The sequence below is a fragment of the Artemia sp. Qi Xiang Cuo genome, chromosome 19 (assembly GCF_049724085.1).
Source record: "Artemia sp. Qi Xiang Cuo chromosome 19, ASM4972408v1, whole genome shotgun sequence".
Lineage (NCBI taxonomy): Eukaryota > Metazoa > Arthropoda > Branchiopoda > Anostraca > Artemiidae > Artemia > Artemia sp. Qi Xiang Cuo.
Genome location: NC_142812.1, coordinates 23,993,781 through 24,014,584, shown reverse-complemented (window position 1 = coordinate 24,014,584; position 20,804 = coordinate 23,993,781). Strand labels below are relative to the sequence as shown.

At 35.0% G+C, this 20,804-nt stretch overlaps 1 protein-coding gene across 1 annotated transcript in view; it reads left to right on the top strand.

Annotated features, from left to right (window-relative positions):
* Sbf (SET domain binding factor) overlaps positions 1-20,804 on the top strand; it is a 167,787-nt gene that overhangs the window by 4,826 nt on the left and 142,157 nt on the right. Inside the window, exons 3-6 of the mRNA XM_089104945.1 lie at positions 2,231-2,368; positions 6,476-6,695; positions 13,879-14,120; positions 19,664-19,969. Coding sequence (XP_088961071.1) covers positions 2,309-2,368; positions 6,476-6,695; positions 13,879-14,120; positions 19,664-19,969 — 828 coding nt within the window. The 5' untranslated portion in view covers positions 2,231-2,308. The remainder of the gene's footprint in view (positions 1-2,230; positions 2,369-6,475; positions 6,696-13,878; positions 14,121-19,663; positions 19,970-20,804) is intronic.

Sequence of the window (20,804 nt, the reverse complement as noted above, 5' to 3'; positions counted from 1 at the left end):
GGATTTGGGGAAGGTGACGTAGATTCACTGCCTTCCCCGTGACCTTGCTAAGGAAATAAGGGGAGTGTCTAGATTCTTGTGAAAAATATTAATTCTAATAATTAAAATACCTTATCCAGGAATGTAGTCATTAGGAATAATACCTTATCCAGGAATAAACTTATTAAAAAGTTTAGAAAGCTTTAATACATTTACTTTTTCACTAGATAGAGTCCTTTATTGGCGACAAGCCTTGTCTTAGCCACAAAAAAGTGCGAGTCGCGAGAAATCAACGGGAAACGAAACTGACTTACAAGACCGGCTAGCGAAAATTATTCCGGCTAGTCGCGAATAATATTTAAATATTAATTAAAAAAAAAAATTAAAAAAGGTAATTATTTGAAAATTATCATGCTTCCATTGTCATATTCAAGTTTTATCGATGAACCTGCGCTAATAATGGGCTTTATTGAGTAAGCCCATTTAGTAAGATTTTCAAAAAATACTGTTCGTCTCTTGGAGTCATTGGAGCTATAATCTATAAAACCCTGGAGCTATAAAATGTAAAACAAAGTCAAAATTAAAATTTTTAGTAAAGTCATGAGAATAACAGTTTGAGTTTAGTGCTAAAAATTACTAAATGTATCACTAGAATCATTATAGTCACAGAATCACTACATATCACTAAAAATCAAGTGCTTCACTAGTTCAGTCGCTTGCCTAGTATGCACGATGTTGTTGGTTCAAATACCAATGATTGTATATTTTTCATAGTGCATGTCTGTTCTTGTGAAGTTTTGTGTGTCAAAATTTGAACAATGAAGTTCAGTTCAGTTTCGCTTTAGGTCGTTTAATTACAAAACTCAAAATAACACCAATCCAAGTGGCTGCACAAAATAAGACATGAAAGCACTTGATATTGCCCGACCTCATGTATAACAAACACTTAAAAAACAAAACTCTACAAACAAACAAAAAAGGAAATAAAACAACCAAATTATGACCATTCTCTCTCATGAAAATAAAAATTTGCAAAATAATAATAATAATAACAAAAAAAAAGGAAAGAAGAAAATGAAGAAAAAACAAAACATGTAAACCAAGATCCAAAAAGAAAGTTTTTCATTTTACTCTTAAACAAATCAAGGTGCTCTGCCACCCTAATGCTCTCTGGAAGCGAATTCCAAACGTTAGGACCTAGAAATCTGACAGAAAAACCTGCTCTAATTCCACTACTGTATTCAGGGATTATCAGTATTGCGGGTACTGCAACTGTGAAGTGATCTATTTTCTCTGTAAAAACAATGAAATACCTCAGGACTGACACAATTTCAACACCGGTACGAAAATATTCCTGCTTGATAATTCCGAAGTTCCCAACATTGAGCACTTTGAGTTCGTTAAAACAAGGCTCAGTGTCATTAGATATTTCCAAGTATCCATCAATAAATCTCATCACTTTGGTCTGAATAATTTGAACTCATTTAAAATTCGAATAAAAGTTGCTAGACCACAGCACACATCTATATGAACTATAAGGGTGACTAAACTGCTGTATAAAAGTAATAAAACTTGTGGTGGTAAAAACACCTCATAAAATTTTGAATTGCTCAAGTCTTCGTGCTTATCACTACCGTATGCTCCTCGCTACCGAATTGCTCATCACTACCGTATGTCGTTCCCATGAAAGATTATAATATAGGTAGAAACCAAGGTATTGCGTCTCGCACACTTGATTAACTGGCTCACTCGCAAATGAAATTTTTCCATTAATATCCTGGGCCTCACCTGCTCTTGAATATAACATAAAATTAGTCTTCCGTAAAACACGATTAGCCTTAAAAATAAAACTATGTAAACACCGGCTAGAAAATGAAAACTTAATGAAAACTTAAATAAAAAAAAATAATGAAAACTTGAATATAAAAAAAAGAAAACTTGAAGTAAATAAAAAATTGGGTTTTGAACGACAGAAAAAAAACAAACTAAAAAAAACTTTCCTAAAACAACTGTAGTGTGTAATTTTTTGCGGTATTGGAGGATTTTTTTTATCCCCTTCCCCCTCCACAACATAAAATTTGATGTCGCTTTTCGGGCCGGCATGATTGTACGCCTATTGGTCTAAAATCCGTAAAAAAGAAAAAATGGATATCAAAAGTCTAAATTCGTCAAAATTTTTCTTCCGAAATGCTATAAAATCTTCTCAAAAAAAATAACCATTTTATTCACCTTAAATTGTGCGTTTTTCCAGGACGACGATGGCTTTGATGGTTTAATTCAAGCAGTGGTAAGTAGGTCATCTGGCAACCTTGTACCACATCATTCCATTATGTATGCCCCAAAATCTTTGGCCATTGTTTCAAGATTTGAGTATTTTGAAATATTCAAGGTTAGTAGATTTCTTTCCTTTTAGACATTCTTTTATCCTTTGGAAATCACTAACTTATCGAAATGTTCATGAAAAGGGAACAATTATTTCTGTAGGTTAATTTCATTAAATATAATAGTTTGATTGATTGTAATTTAGCGTAGACTAATTTGATATTATTGATTAAAAACATTAATTATGGAGTACCATAAATCATTTTCAACAATTATGGATTAATTATATTCTAATTTTGAAAATGGAACATTTTAATCCATAGTTTTCTTGCAGGCTTTGTGAGTGTCATTGATAAAATTTGCGATTCAGTGTAGGCAGGTATGCAAGAACTGTTTTTGGCGGTGGGGGAAATAACAAAGAATACTTTATTTGATAATTTGAATAAAAGAGTTCCAGTGATTGAGGAAAATTTGGGATTTTTGGGGATTGAGGAAAATTTGGGATTTCGGAGGATCCAGGCCCCGCAGTCTCTTCCCGGCTACGTCCTTGACGGCATGAAAGTACTAACCCGATTATTCTAGTTTTATTTTTCCTCAATCTTGAAAATATGTAATCATATCCACTTTTAGTGACGTTCAAAATACTCAGAAACAGTATTTAGATTACAAATTACTCAGGGTGAAAAGTACTTAAATGTGTATTTGAATTACTTAGCCTAAAATGTTTTCTGAGAAAGAAAAAGAATACCGAAATGCATGACTTTCCAACCTCCTATACTGAGAGAGGTAGAGCCGAGATTATTTCTGTTTTGACGTTACTGCACTTTACTGACTAATTACTGATCTGCACTAATGACTGATCTGCATATGCAACTAAGAACTCCTTTTCTTAGGGATTGCCGATTTTCAGAGATTACGTACATCTGGTGGTGCGTGCAACTCGGGGTGGAACTATGCGGTGCACATAGTGCTCCAAAATTGTAGAAGTAGGGGTAGGTAAATATCTGGTCAAGGTAAGTTTGGTGTAGGAAAAGAAAATAGTAGCGGTTATATGCTGCTATAATTTGTAGGTATTAAAATCTAGTTATAACCAATGCAGTATTTCATCATAAATTGGTCTATTAGCTAGCATGGTACTTACATGATGGTTAGACGGCCATTGATTTTATTGTTGTAAACCAAAGACTGGGAGAATCTATGCAAGATTCTAGGGCATGTCGGAATGATGTTATTGATGCTAAAAGTAAAGATAGTCGTCCAGTAGTGTCTAGGGTCAATCTAACACTGAAATTTAAGGAAAGGTATTTACCTATCGGAAATCTATGACGTTGGTTAACTCCGGGATGAAAATTTGAGAGAGAACTTTACAGGAACAGTTGAATACTAAATAGGAGAGTTTAAAATTTGACTATAGAATATGGATGAAATAAGTTTAGGAAAATAGTTATGAGTAGCAGATATCACCTGAGGGAGGAAAGCTGGAAACGGGACTAGGAATATTAGTGAAAATACTTCAAGTTTAATAGAGAAGGGGGGGGCTTCCACAAAATTATTTTAGTCATAGACCATATGAAAGTAAGAGAAATATAATGAAAGTAGAGAATGCATTAAAATATGATTTGAGGAGGTGTCAAGGGTAGGCCATGGATAAACTGATGAAGACCTGGAAGTTGATGTCCCAGTTAAAGGTAGGAATGAGGCCTCAATTAGTGACAAGAAAAGAGTTTAAGAGAGATGGTCATAACATTGTGAAAATGTGCTAAACCGTGATAAAGTTACAACATATTATTTAGAGAAAGAATAAAAACACTTTGGAAGTGCAGAAAGATTTATTTTGTAAGGAAGAATAAGAGACAACATAAAAAAGATTGAAAAATAACAAGGCCCCAGGTTCTGATGAGTGGTAATTGAGTTTTTAAATATAATGGCTGTGAAGTTGGAGATAAATTACTGGAGATTATTAATATGATTTTTAAAGTGGAAGTACGTAGCGATTTCTTAAGTGAAGGAAAGCTTCACTTAAACCCCTCTTTAAGGAAGGTGATAAGAGTGAGCGTGCTAATTATAGAGGCATTAGCTTTACTTCTCTAAGATGCAAATTACTTAGTATGATGATACTTTAGAGACTTAGAGATGATATAGATAAGAGTTTTGAGAGAACAACAGTGTGATTTCAGATACGTCCACTAAACTTTTAGTCTTAGATTTATATTTGAGAAGTGCCTTAGTCATCAGCCCCCTTTAGTCCTCAGTTTTATGTATTATGAGGAAGCGTTTGATTCAGATCATAGAAGAGCTTTAGTGAAGGTCCTATCAGCATATGGTACACCAGATAAATACATTAAAGTGATTAGTGCTATTTTACTAAAACAACATTGCTGCGGTTAAGGTAGGAAATGAGGTAAGCAGCTGGTTTTGTATTGAATCAAGGGTTAAGCAGTGCTGTATTCTTTCTCCATTTATATGTATCATTTTGATGGAATTTGTCCTAAGGAACGTGGCAAAGGCTATAGGCGAGCGTGGAATCGAATGGGAAGGTAACACTCGTCTAGACTTAAATCATGTTGAGGATTTGAGTGTCCTAGATGAAAATATTTACAAAATGAATGATTTTTTTTAGGTCTTGAGAATTCAGGTTGCAAGAATAAGTTCGAAGGTGATATTGGATAACGAAGAAATCGATCAAATGGATAACTTGGTTTACTTAGGTAGTATGATTAGTAAAGATATTGGATGCAATGAAGATGTTAAAAGTAGAATAGCCAAAGCCCAGGGTGCTTTTTTTACAATTGAAGAAATTTTGGAAGAATGGGAAGATAAATCTGTGAACCAAGACTAGAATAGTGTATGCCACAGTCATGGCAGTGGTCAAATATGGTTCTGAAATGTGGGCGCTCCGAAAGACTGGAGAGGATTTGTTAGATGTTTCCCAGAGGAATTATCTACGGGTTCGTTTAGGTACCCGTTTGACTGACCATAGTTTAAACAGTAAGCTGTACGAAAAATGTGGCTCTAAACTGAGGGCTATACTGAGAAGAATGTTGAGATGTCTAAGTTACGTTCTATGGAGGAAGGATGACAGATTGCCAAAGATGGTCCTTTTCGAATAACTATCTAGGGTCTAACGAAAAGCAGGATCCTCCCCAAAGGGGATCGGGGGAGATCGTAAAGAAGAATTTAAGGGAAATTGGAACTTCCTGGGAGGGAGTAAAGAGGGAGGCATCGAATAAATCGGGATGGAATAGAAGCTTGCCTAACTGTTCAGGGCTCAGGTGGCTTGGTGCTGCAGTTAGTTGGTAGCAGTAGTAGTAGTAGTAGTTACAACCAAAATGTTTTGGAGTAAGATGAAAAACATTAGAGGACTCTCGAAAAAGATTGTAGCAAGCTTCTCCTCCAAAACGAGTGAAATCCATAATCAAGGGTCGAATTTGATGCGCAAAACTACTGCCAAGTGCTTGAAATCTGGAAAAATTAAGAAATCCCTACCAAACGAGTTCTTAACTCCAGTCATAAGGCTAAATTAGTATACATGTTGCAAAAGTACATGGGAAACGAACGTACAAGACGGGATTAATATTTTCAACTCGTTTTCGTGAAACCTATATACCCTAAGAGAGGCTATTCAAGCTTCAACTAGGCGCAATTCCCTTAGAATTCAGTAGTGGAAAAACCCTAGAGGTCCATTAGAAATACTGAAAATCCAGGCTCAAATGATTTTCAATTTAACTTGAATGTGAATCAGGAATCTTCTTCATTTTGTTTTGGTAAAATTACAAGATTCAAGTATTTGTCCTTGGAAATAAAGATGGAAACACAATACAAGTCACCATCTAAGGATCTGCTTGCACTAAGGGAGCATTTTTCTAGTTGTCTACTGTGCATAGTACTTTTTTGCGCTTCTTGTGAGTCAACAATAGATAAATAAATGGTGCATAGGGTTGAATTTTCAGGAGGAGGTATCCAAAGACTTATAGGTCTGGCTCGGAAGAGAACAAAGATTGGTTTTAAGTAAAAATAAGTGTCAGATACAAAACATTCATATGAAGTTTGTTAGGTAATCACTGCAGGATTAAACGTGATCACTGCATGCTTGCCTCGCAAGATAGCTGATAAAAAATACCCATAGTGAAAGATTTATGTAATTATGAGCCATATCTCTTAATTTTTCTTCCAGACAAGCCTTGGCCTTATATACACCGTCTTTATGGAAGGCATAGGAGTGCCCCTGGAAACATTAGTTGGCAATTTACTAGGATGTGTTAATGTACCACCCTCCGGAGGGCCACAGTTTCGTTTCTCTCTGGGCGCTGGGGATAAACAAGCAATTCAAGCTCCCCTTCATCCCCGCGTGCCTATTAGTGGAACGTCAGTAGAGTCACTCTTTACTCAATTAGGTAAGTTTTATATACTGTTTTTGTATTTTATATAATTAATATTAGATAAATTCGTGTTCGTTACTCTTTAAAAAAAAAATTTAACAAAGAAATAAAAAGCCATGCTTAAACCAAAGACGAGTAGAAATAAAGTCAAATAATAAATCAAACCTAAAACGAAAGGAAATTATTGTGAATGACTAGGTCGAAACTAAAACGAGAATAAATTACAATGAATAATCACATCAATTAAAAAAAAAATAACAGAGACTACAATGGATGAATGTATGAAATAGGAAATTAAAAGAAATAATTGGGTCAAACTTAAAACGGATAAGAATTACCACAAAAAAAAGAGTCGGGTTACCACCTTCTTAATACTTTTACGGGCCATGAGGTCGCTTTACTGAAAAGAACTTTTATTTTGAGTAATTTGTTTTTATTTGTCATAATATCAACAACAAGACAACAGCAAAATAAAATCACGATGTTAATCATTGTGATTATGGTTAAATAATAGTTTAGAAACAAGGGCTATTCACATCCCTTCATATCGCACCCCATGAAAAGGCTCAAGTGTTATTTGAACTTTACTGAAAACTGTATTTCGAACGGTGCATTTAATTTTAACAAAAAAAAAATAAAACGATAATAGTCAAGATGAGATGAAAAAAAATAATCTTTGATTAAAAACATTTGTTAATTTAGTTTAATCTTAGTAGTGCAGTAAAAGGGCATATTTTTGTCAACACCTTTCGTTTTGATTCTATTTTATTCAACATATTGAAAATTGTTGCCTTAATAAAACTTTTAAAATGGTTTGTAGAAGCGATATTTTAAATTGACAAATCCAAACAATATTTACCAACGGATTTTGTATGTATTTGGAATGAATTTGCTTAAGTGAAGAAGGTATGAATAAGAATTATTGCATATTTGACTAATAAAATATAATGATATTAGGAATTACTAGTGGACTAAGAAGCTACTGCGTTGACTCACTGCCTTCGTCTTTAAAGGTGGGGATCTTAAGAGTTCACAAAGTTTTCAGGGAACACATTTTCATGACATCAAACTTCGGTCCGGCTAAAGATCCTCCTGAGTAAGAAAGAAGTGTGTGATTCCTCGTTCTAAAATATATTGACATCTAGACTGATCACCTCTCTACTCGAGTCTTGTATTATCCCAGTTTGGGATATCCCAGGATACGGAGGGCCAATTTTTTGTAGCGATTACTAAAACAGTTTTGGCAGCACTCCAAAGGATCCATAATAAGATTTAAAAAATGAACTGTCACACCGATCGGGTATTAATACAACTTCTAAGTAAGAGACTTGATTTGGTTGTATCAACTGTTTTCTGTAAATATATATCCTGCCTCTGGAGATATGTAAAACAGTGTAAAGATATGTAAAACATCGTAAAACAATGTAAAAACATTGTATACTTTGTTGAATCACGAAAACAGGTGACACTTCTTGAGGTGTACAAGAAGAGTTTTGCCAGACGCTGATCTTTCACTTGGGATTCACTTGGTTCTTCAAAGGGATGTTATCCAGAAAAAGAAAAAGTCGATTGATTCCTAATAATCACAGCCTTAGAAAAAACTCTAGGTGAGGAATAATACTAACATCAAGCCCTACAAGAGATCACCAACCAAGAAGATTTTTGCCAGACGCTGATCTTTCACTTGGGATTTACTTGGGTCTTCAAAGGGATGTCACCCAGAAAAAGAAAAAGTTGATGGATTCCTAACATTCAGAGCCTTAGAAAAAACTCTAGGTGAGGAATAATACTAACATCAAGCCCTACAAGAGATCACCAACGAAGAAGAGTTTTGCTAGACGCTGATCTTTCACTTGGGATTCACTTGCGTCTTCAAAGGAATGTCATCCAGAAAAAGAAAAAGTCGATGGATTCCTAACATTCAGAGCCTTAGAAAAAACTCTAGGTGAGGAATAATACTAACATCAAACCCTACAAGAGATCACCAACGAAGAAGAGTTTTGCTAGACGCTGATTTTTCACTTGGGATGCACTTGCGTCTTCAAAGGGATGTCATCCAGAAAAAGAAAAAGTCGATGGATTCCTAACATTCACAGCTTTAGAAAAAACTCTAGGTGAGGAATAATACTAACATCAAGCCCAACAAGAGATCATCAACCGAGAAGAGTTTTGCCAGATGTTGATCTTTCACTTGGGAGTCACTTGCGTCTTCAAAGGGATGTCATCCAGAAAAAGAAAAAGTCGATGGATTCCTAACATTCACAGCCTTAGAAAAAACTCTAGGTGAGGAATAATACTCACATCAAGCCCAACAAGAGATCATCAACCGAGAAGAGTTTTGCCAGATGTTGATCTTTCACTTGGGATTCACTTGCGTCTTCAAAGGGATGTCATCCAGAAAAAGAAAAAGTCGATGGATTCCTAACATTCACAGCATTAGAAAAAACTCTAGGTGAGGAATAATACTAACATCAAGCCCAACAAGAGATCATCAACCGAGAAGAGTTTTGCCAGATGTTGATCTTTCACTTGGGATTCACTTGCGTCTTCAAAGGGATGTCATCCAGAAAAAGAAAAAGTAGATGGATTCCTAACATTCACAGCATTAGAAAAAACTCTAGGTGAGGAATAATACTAACATCAAGCCCAACAAGAGATCATCAACCGAGAAGAGTTTTGCCAGATGTTGATCTTTCACTTGGGATTCACTTGCGTCTTCAAAGGGATGTCATCCAGAAAAAGAAAAAGTCGATGGATTCCTAACATTCACAGCCTTAGAAAAAACTCTAGGTGAGGAATAATACTCACATCAAGCCCAACAAGAGATCATCAACCGAGAAGAGTTTTGCCAGATGTTGATCTTTCACTTGGGATTCACTTGCGTCTTCAAAGGGATGTCATCCAGAAAAAGAAAAAGTCGATGGATTCCTAACATTCACAGCCTTAGAAAAAACTCTAGGTGAGGAATAATACTCACATCAAGCCCAACAAGAGATCATCAACCGAGAAGAGTTTTGCCAGATGTTGATCTTTCACTTGGGATTCACTTGCGTCTTCAAAGGGATGTCATCCAGAAAAAGAAAAAGTCGATGGATTCCTAACATTCACAGCTTTAGAAAAAACTCTAGGTGAGGAATAATACTAACATCAAGCCCAACAAGAGATCATCAACCGAGAAGAGTTTTGCCAGATGTTGATCTTTCACTTGGGATTCACTTGCGTCTTCAAAGGGATGTCATCCAGAAAAAGAAAAAGTTGATGGATTCCTAACATTCACAGCTTTAGAAAAAACTCTAGGTGAGGAATAATACTAACATCAAGCCCAACAAGATATCATCAACCGAGAAGAGTTTTGCCAGATGTTGATCTTTCACTTGGGATTCACTTGCGTCTTCAAAGGGATGTCATCCAGAAAAAGAAAAAGTCGATGGATTCCTAACATTCACAGCTATAGAAAAAACTCTCGGTGAGGAATAATACTAACATCAAGCCCAACAAGAGATCATCAACCGAGAAGAGTTTTGCCAGATGTTGATCTTTCACTTGGGATTCACTTGCGTCTTCAAAGGGATGTCATCCAGAAAAAGAAAAAGTCGATGGATTCCTAACATTCACAGCGTTAGAAAAAACTCTAGGTGAGGAATAATACTAACATCAAGCCCAACCAGAGATAATCAACCGAGAAGAGTTTTGCCAGATGTTGATCTTTCACTTGGGATTCACTTGCGTCTTCAAAGGGATGTCATCCAGAAAAAGAAAAAGTCGATGGATTCCTAAGATTCACAGCCTTAGAAAAAACTCTAGGTGAGGAATAATACTCACATCAAGCCATAATTTCTTGGTGGTAGGCACCATGAAGGACGTCTTTAAAAAAGGGAGAAGTTTTATGTGCTAGTATTTTTTCCAATTTTAAATTTACAACAACTCTCTCAGAAGAAGCATACCGGAGATTGATTTATGCGAACTTCAAAGTGAAGTTTATTACAAGTGTGAAAGGTTTTAGAATGATTTTAAGAGATGTGGCTAAACTAAAATTTGGCGGTAAATTACCTGCGTTTTGTCAACCAAGAATAGCTATTAATTAATTTTAAATCCTTCTCGGTGCGTTGCTATTTGTTAATGTTAATGGTCATTACGTTATGTTGAATGTACTCATAAAAAAAAGCGAAGAAGCAATAGACAACTATAGTAAAGGGTCTACGAGTATCTTATAATTTTCCTTAAAAATGATTCCGGAAGTAAGAAAGTTTTCTAGTAGATTTATAGAAGAGATTAGTTTGCATTTATAGAACTGTGTAGATCTAGGATCACAAAGAAGATGAACTGGGCAACATTCGTGAATGGCATCAATGAGAAATATTTAAACTAAATAGAAGAAAAACAAAAAATCAGGAGTAACATTAAAAACTTCAAGTAATAAAACTTAATTTTCTAGATTGTCATTTAAATCCTCTAATAAGAAAAATTGCCTTGAATGGCATAAAATCCTATTTTTGCTCTCCATTAAAGTCAGCAACTACTAGAAACATCCTGGTAGAAGTGAAACTGTTAGAACATCTCTGTTGCTTTGGTGCGAAAAAATACAAAATTAATCTATATCACCTCTAAGAAATCTGCAGTTGTCCACCATACAAAAATGAACCTGTACACTGTATATTTTTGGCAGATTTTCGTCATATAAATCCTCTAGCACGAAAAGTTACCTTGAATGGCTTTAAATATCATTTTTGGTCTCCATCAAAGTCAGAAACTATTAGGAACATGCTGCTAGAAATGAAACTGTTAGAAATGCCCTGTTTATTTGGTTTGAGAGAAATACAAAGCTAACCTGTATCGCCTATAAGAAAGCTGTAGTGTCCCGCAGTTGTCCAGCATACAAAAATGAACCTACACGTATATATTTTTTTTCGTTATTTTTGTCGTTTAAATCCTCTAACCAAAATATTGCCTCGAATAGCTTAAAAAATTGTTTTCTGCTCTCTAACTATTAGAAAGTCAGCAACTGTTAGAAACATTCTGCTAGAAATGAAACTGTTAGAAATGTCCAGCTGCTTTGGTGAAAAAGAAATACAATACTAACCTGTATCATTTCTAGGATTTATTGTGTTTTCTACTTTTGAGCACAAAATGACATATTGAACTTAAATATTAATAAAAGCCAAAGCTTTAATATTTCAGAACTTAATAAGATATTAACATTAATTAATATCCAGTAGGAAAGCTTTGACGTTTTATTTATCCTCTTTCTAGCCTCTGGAAGGGTTCACTTTTAGGCCGTGACTTAGTGAAACCAGAAACGAAATCTTAACTTCAGAAACCTGCCAAAACTTAATAAAATACCAAATATTGTTACTATTTTTTTTTTTTGCAAAACGCGTTACATAGTAAATGCTGTACGCAATGTTGAACAAAGGAAAATATAAAAAAGAAACTGACTCCACATCAAGTAAATAGAAACAGCACTGAAATAAATAACAAAAATGCGTGGCGTATGTTCAAGTATATAGACAAACTCACAGCTGTACACGACGCAGAGGGCACAAAGGATGGCTCACTATCTTTTTATTATCGATTGAAGATGCAGGCTGGCTACTCCGAGCCTTCGAGCTTTTCTTTTATTTCTGGCCATTTTGGAAAAAGTTGGAGCAGGTGTTAAAAACGTGGCGAAAGCATGGACGAAGAAGACGTTTAGTGAGATAAACCTGCCACAAACTTAACACACTGGACACATAATATACGAGAAATCAATGTCCAGCTAATAATGAGACGTTTAGTGAGATAAACCTACCACAAACATAATACACTGAACACATAACATATGAGAAATCAATGTCCAGCTAATTATGAGACGCATAACATATGAGAAGTCAATGTCCAATCATTGTCCAACCTAATAATGAGACACATAACACATGAGAAATCAATGTCCAACCAATAATGAGACGCTTAGTGAGATAAACCTGTCACAAACATAACACACTGGCATATAACATTTGAGAAATCAATGTCCAGCTAATAATGAAATCTTTAGTGAGATAAAGCTACCACAAAAATAACACACTGGACACATAACATATGAGAAATGAATGTCCAGCCAATAATGAGACGTTTAGTGAGATAAACCTGCCACAAACATAACACACTGGACACATAACAAATGAGAAATTAATGTCCAGCTAATAATGAGACGTTTAGTGAGATAAACCTACCACAAACATAACACACTGGACACATAATATACGAGAAATCAATGTCCAGCTAATAATGAGACGTTTAGTGAGATAAACCTACCACAAACATAACACACTGGACACATAATATATGAAAAATCATTGTCCAGCTAATAATGACACGTTTAGTGAGATAAACCTGCCACAAACATAACACACTGGACGCATAACAAATGAGAAATGAATGTCCAGCTAATAATGAGACGTTTAGTGAGATAAACCTGCCACAAACATAACACAGTGGACGCATAACAAATGAGAAATGAATGTCCAGCTAATAATGAGACGTTTAGTGAGATAAACCTGCCACAAACATAACAAACTGGACATTCAGACCAAAGATTTTGTATAAAACAAGACATTGGAATTTATATGTACCGATATGCACAAATATATACATGAATTTTTACAAAATACAAATTTACATTTACGACATTTAAATGAAATTGTAATGCTGTCCACTTGCAATACTGGGATATTTCTAGCCTCAAATTTAGTTTGGCAAAAAGTCTTATATATGCAGATAAGCCTTAGTATAAACCATGTACTGTGAAGTAAATATGAATTTAAAATTATTGTGATGACAAAGTTAATGTTATTTATGTGATTTAAAAATATCATTAAGAGCATCATAATCCTAAAAACTATGAATATCTAGATGCCTGCAATGAACTTTTGGTCGTAAGGGCGAGTCGATATATATTTAGTACATGTGCAAAACACTGAGTGAATAGGGATAAAGTGCCCCTCCTCACTTTCCCTCTTTTACCCGCACCCATATCTCTTATCTGATATTTTTAATGATTTTGAAATTTTTCTTCGACAACTTATAACCATAGTGGGACAAAATGGGAACGCATTTAATAGATTTGAAATATTTAAAAATATCTGCCGCAAGAATTGAAATTTATTTCGGTTACATTTGAAACAGATTTACTTAGCTAAATTTTAACTGAATGTATTTTTAGGAATTAGAAATGTGTTGACTCTGTTCTGTGCTTTGCTGACTGATAACAAGGTTATGATTCATTCCTCAAGTTATTGGCGTCTTACTGAAGGTTGCCAAGCGTTGATCTGTTTATTGTTTCCGTTCAAATACAATTATGTATACATCCCTATCCTGCCTGCATCACTCATTGAAGTCCTATCAAGTCCAACGCCGTTTCTTATTGGTGTGCATTCCTCCTTGAAGGATGATGTTTCTGATATGGTAAGATCATTGATGAGTGTATCAGCGTTACCAACACTTTGAAATAAGATGTACCAATTTTCCGACTAAAAATTTTCCCTGAGGATGGCCATTATTATGTAGCCAATTCGTAAATAAAAGGTTAATTGTCACTGAAATGGTACAGAAATACCTAATTTATTTAGCTTTTTTCGCATAGAGTTGCCTTTTTTCCCTTGAGTACCTTTTATTTCAATATAGCTTAAACTACTTAGCTTCTGTATATATTATTTCATACCTTCGTGTCTCGTTTATTAGTTGGAAATGATTTGTTATTCTTTTCCAGTGTTGCCAACGCTTTTAAATAAACTGTCCCCTTTTTCAGACTAAAATTGTACTACGAGATTAATTTGTACCATCTGAATAGCAGGTAAAAATTTGTCGTAACAGAACGAAAATTTTGATAAATTAAAACTTGAACTGATATCCAAGTCAGAAAAAAAAAAACAAAAAAACAACGCAATTCTCCGAATATACAGTTTCCCAAAGCTCTTGGCTATTGTAATTTCGAATGGTTATTTCGGTAATATTAATTTCGTAAATGTTTGGTAATTTCGAATGTTTTGCTTCCTGTTAAAATGTAAGCTAAAAAGGTAAGAATTACCTTCAAGAAATATGATAAAACTGAAAACAGTAAACCCAAACAAAACCAAAAGAATACGGTTTGCTGTTGCTTTGATAAGAAATGAAATGTTTCCAGAGTGCTGCAACTGCTGAAGATAAGTGATGACAATTAATCAAAATTCTAGCCTTATCCTTCCCCCAAAATCCTGACCCATCCGTGATCTTATTACAGGTGGAGGGGTTAAGGTGAGCAGGTGCCTGTGAAAACCGTTGAACATTGAACCAGGTTAGAAGATTAGACTCATTGCTTGAAATTTTTAAAGACTCGCGTTTAAACAATGTGAAATGAACAGGTTAAAGAGATTTTCGAAATATATGACACGATCATCTGCTAAAATTCTGGTCAGTTTTAACTTGTTCTTCTATTTTCTCCTAAAATGAAATTATTTAAACTTTTGTTTACCATTGTTCAGATTTGTTCAGAGATACTCATTACTAGGATGTTACTCAATTGAAATGACGATTGAGGTGTGGTAACTTTTATTCCTTTAGCGGTTTATTCTCTAGTGACAAATAAAATCCCCCCCCCTTCCCTAACGGTTTCTATAAAGGTATTCTTAGTTTTTCAGGATACTATATATATATATATATATATATATATTAGTCTGCTACTAATCTGGCCCAGCTCGTTACTTGTTAGTGATTCTCAGAACAACTATGATCGAAGTTTTGTGACGTTTTCCCCCCTCCAACTACTTTTTTTTTTTAAATTGCTATTACGAAGAATATATCTATTTTTATTGTAGGGTGATGTTTAAGATTGATATACTCATATGTCAGATGAAATACTTATGCCAAAAATTAAAAGGGAGATATGGACATGACCAGGACCGCCATACGTAGTTTTTTCCTCATAATGCTGCATATACAAGACTTCAACAGTCAATAGTGAGTGTACCCTTGCTCTTAGTAAGGCTGGCCTTAAAGTACGCCTACTCAGAATAACTGACAATCTTCTTCTCTTATGTCCTGGACGTTCTTTGGGTCGCTCGGAACCATCATCTTCACACGTTGAAGGATCAGCTGTTCCTAGGATATGTGGTCATCCGCTTGCTCTAGAATTTGCAAGAAAACTAAGATAATGAGAGGGGTGTACTATCAAATATAGTCATATCACCAGTTTTACACATCATAAGGTTATAATTGAGCCACCTTTTGAAAGTAGCCCTTGTATGTTGAAAGTTATGTCCTTATGTTAGGATTTGTGTTTTCCCGTGACATGTAGCTCAACCGGTACAAAAATTCAGCCGGTACCAGCTCGGCATATGCGGTACGCAAGTAGTTCTGTTCCTTCGTTCGTCAAGATTTTTAATTCTGCACCCACTCGTCAAAAATTGTATACATTTATTTGCTTTAATTCATTAATATTTTTATTCGTTTGACTCTGTTTGGCTCTTTTAGTTTGAATCTGTGATATTTTGAATCAATGTATAATTTTTCATGACGATGGCTATGGCTGTGATTTTCATATGTTTTATATGTTCAGTGCCTTATTATGACACGAACTGCCGCTGATCGGCATGACCGTATAAGGCGTTTGAAAATAAAATCGTTTTATTTTATTTTTTACCATGTAAGTCAACGAAATCGTGCGGGCGAATCAAATATTGCTGTAAAATTCTACAAAGCTCTGCTGAAGAAAATACACTCTAGGTTGAAGTGTTTTTTAGCAAGCTATCAGAAAAACTAAAAAAGTGTCTAGACTAGCTGTGGAATATTCGATTTCATGGACTTGCCGATTGTGGATCGTAAAACCGAAATATTGTTTCAAAAGAAAATTGTCAAAATTCTAGCCAAGATAGTCAAAAACTAATATGGCTCGCCATTGTAGCAACGACTTGTAGTTAATGAAGATAGTCACTGGGACGCCAATTTTGGCAGTCCTGATTATCCTTTATTGAAAAACCACCTTGATCTGGCTCTTAATTGTCAACATTTCTATCCGTTTTCTTATGGAAAGTTTCCATGGTATGCTTCTTTTAGTTTAGGGTGAAAGTGCAAGTGATAAAGACTTAGCCTTGTTGCACGCAGAATTTTGTAGCAGAAAATGCCATCCACACTGCCAAAGTCTGCAGAAAGTCTTGACAGACTTAAGTATGTTTGAGGTGCTCACATGACGATAATGCTTCTTGTCAGTTTAGGGCAGATTTCGCTAGCTGTTAATCTATCTATCTACTACTACTGCTACTCACTACAGTTCAAATCCGCCTTTGATCAACACAGCTACTTATACTCTTTCTCCATGCCAATCTATTCAAAGCTTCACTCTTAATCCCCTCCCGTGAGGTTCCAGTTTCCTTTAAATACTTACAACTACCCGTAGACGATTTCCCTGGAAATCATTTAAAAGGGAATTTAAAACTTTCCATAGACATTTTCTCTAGAATAAATTCAGCAAATCTTCCTCTGCCTTTCTAAATTGTCCGCGTTCCTGAACCGTATTTGACCACTGTCATTAACATAGCTTCCAATATTCTATTCTGTGTTTGCAGATTTATCTTCCTAGTCTTCCAATTATTTTTCAACTGTGAAAAAATGCTCTGGACCTTGTATAAAGGAAAATGTAAAAAGTATAATAATACTTTTTACATTTTCACTGCATTAACCATTTTTACTAATAAAAGTCCCCAAGTAGGTGAAGTCATCTACTTAATCGATTTTTTCGTTACGAAAGTCACATCATCAGCTTCTTTTATCCCTAGTCTAAGGGACTTAGTCTTCTTAATATTGTTTTTTTATCTTCTCACGCCCCAAACTCTCGAAACGTCCAAAAATTCATTTATATTGCTAACATTTCTATCAAGGATCCTCAAATCATCTGCATAATCTAAATCTAGGAGCCTTTTATTTTTCCATTTGATACCATGCTCTCCCATAGCTTTTGCCATGTTCCTTTGGACCATGTCCATCAAAATAATCTGTATTAATGAGGCTAGGAAACAACCCTGCTTAACTCCTAATTCAACCCCAAATCAGCTACTAACCTCACTTCCTACCTTAACCGCACCAATATTGTACTAGTACATAGCGCCATTGCTTTAATGTACTTATATGGTATACAATGCAAGGATAGGATCTTTAATGAAGCTCTTCCATCGGCTAAATCAAGAACCTTTTCGTAATCTATGAAAATGAGGACCAAAGGGATCTGACGATTCAGACATTTCACAATTATCAATCTGAGAGTAAATGTTTAGTTGATGCATCCCCTACCTTTCTATAATCATACTGTTCTTCTCTTAAAATTATTTACAGGAACCAAGATAATGTCTCGATAATTACTACTCTAACTCTTACCTTACCTTATAAAGAGGTTTTCCTAAAATTGCTAGGTTTCCATTTTTCAAAAATCATATTCATAATCTTCAGTAATTTATATTTATCTTCGTAACCGCAATATCTCATAACCTCATTTAATACACTATCAGCACATGAAGCTTTATTACTTTTCAATACTTTTAGTACTATCTCTAAGTTAGAGATCTCTAAGTTAGGGGTTAGAGACTCTAACTCCTTCACGGAAAATAAATCTTCCCTTACTTTAAAGTGGTCAAAAATTGTTTCTTTCTTTCCTATAGCATTTTCTACAACTTAATCTCAGTTTAACATATTGTCAAAATGTTGTACCCGTCTCTCTTTAACACTTACCAAAATGGCAGTCAAATTTTGTGTGTCTATACTATTAGCTTCCAAAACGGCGCTCTGGTGTCTTGGATCGATCCAACACAATCAATAAGGGTTGTCGCCTTACCATCACGTGGGTACCATATTCACTTATGGACAATTTTACTACTAATACTGTAATGGTTTTAGCTAAATATTTATAACTGCAGAATTGCAGCAATCTATAACTGCTGCTATTTTCCTTTCCTGCATCAGACTTACATACTCTAGGATACCATCTATCCCAATTTCTACAGACCGGCGTATTAAAATCCCCCAATAAAAATATCTTATTTTACCTCGGATCCTGTTTTCTAGTCCTGGGAGATTAGTATCTGAAACTCCTAGCACGCTAATTTCAAAATATATGGGTTCCTCTCTCAAAATATAACCACAATATTGTTTAACGTTTCAACGTTCCAAGTTGCAATTTTCATATTATTTAAATCATTGGAGTTGTTATTCCTTTAAGGATGCCTCTCCTCAAGATCACCCTGCAGCGCCGTCTCCGTCATGGCCTTTTGTCTTCGTTTCTTTCAAAATCGTTTCTCACAAAGACTAGTCGGAAGATTGGCGGAAATTCGAAGCAACTGTGGTGAAAATGTTTTCGTTAAATACAGTTTTGCTATTGTTATGACACATTACTAAAAGACAGACTATATCTGTGTAGAAAATATCTTCGATGTATTTGTTTCGACATTTCAAGAATCGAAAGTAAAAATATTAATTTTTTCGAGGTATCGAAAAACCCAAATATCTGGAAAATTTTTATATCTCCCCCTCAGGTTCCTTGAAACACTTTTTTTAGATTAAGTTCTGTTCTCTTTTTTTTGGGGGGGGAGGGAGGGGGGTGATGTTATCAACATTTTTTTTAATGCTAGTATAGACAACCTCTTAGCTAAGAAACTTGTTTGAAAGTCAAATAAACTTATTATCACGGAATTGTGGCAAAGGAAAATTGACTAAATTCTTGTTCAGTGTGACCATCCGGAGTAATTAATTTTAATTAATTTTTTACCCTTTCAATTGCCATTATCCTTAATTTTTTCTTATATTTGAACTTTATTTATCCAGAAGAAATTTTCTAGTTATTACGTAAGTGAAAAATTGTGTTGTAATTGGCAATTGCTATTGACGATGATGAAGTAGTGGGACTGATCGAAAGTAATCTGGTTTTTCTGGAATTTAATTGGTAATTTCCGACAGGTTTTTATAAAAAAAAAAAACTTTCTTTTTAGCTGGACGTCATTGTCGTTGACTTAGATGGCGGCGCAGTATTCATCCCAGATTCTCTTCATCTACCACCTTTGCCAGAACCCCTTCTTTCGGATTTGCAGAATATCCTCTCTCAAATACTACAACCTGATCTCAAATGTGCAGATTTTGCATTCCCTCCTACAACTGTCCGAAAGTCAGCTCCAACTGTTGTGGATAAAGAACTCCGGGCCTCTTTTCTGAGGATGTTTGCCCACTTGCTTCAAGGGTATAGAATGTGTTTGACGATTATTAGAATTCATCCTAGACCAGTGATAACTTTTGATAAGGTTAGTCTTTTGAGCTCATTTCTAAAAATTAATGATTTCATTTGAGTAAAAGAAGTTAGTAACACACTGGAGAGGGGGGGATAAGATGGTGTGTAAAATAATGACATGGTCAGTTTTCAAATGTATGAAATATTTACAGCTAGAGTGAGTTAGATTCACAGTGAAAATACTGTACTGTTCAACAGAGAATCCGTAGTGAGTCCGTGGAAGAAGAAATGGGTGCTCCATTTTTCTGGATTTTGTCCGTTTGCTTTAAAGTACCAAGGACATTAAAAATGAAGTGTGATTTTCTAAGATGATTAATTAGAAACTTACACAACCATATGCGTCTTAGAAAATTGTGAAAATCCGGGAGCTCAATTTTTAACGCAAAAGATGTTTGATGCTGGTATACAGTTTTTACTCTTAGCGGGCGCCAAGTTTAATAATAAAGAACGTGTGTGAAAAGTCAGCAGGAAATGAGCAAAATAAATATTTCATTGTGTAGCTCTAGAAAGTGTAGCTTTCCTGATTACTGTAGCAAAAGACAAAAACTGCCATTAATTGACAGTGAACTGCGTAAAAAAAAGGTAACTGAATGTTAAAAAGAATATTACTATTCTTGAAATTTCCTCTAACAATGCCTCGCTTGACTTATTTTGCCTTGTTTATAAACCCCCTCTATTTCCAATCAATATCTTCAGCCAACTAATCAAAAACCTTTTCATGAGTGTTGGTCACCCTGAGAAACAAAGGCGGGTATGCCTGATGGGGGACTTTAATGTGAACATACTGTCTACAGAAAATAATACACAAAACCTAGAGTTTTTGGATTTGATATGTCACTCTTCTCTTC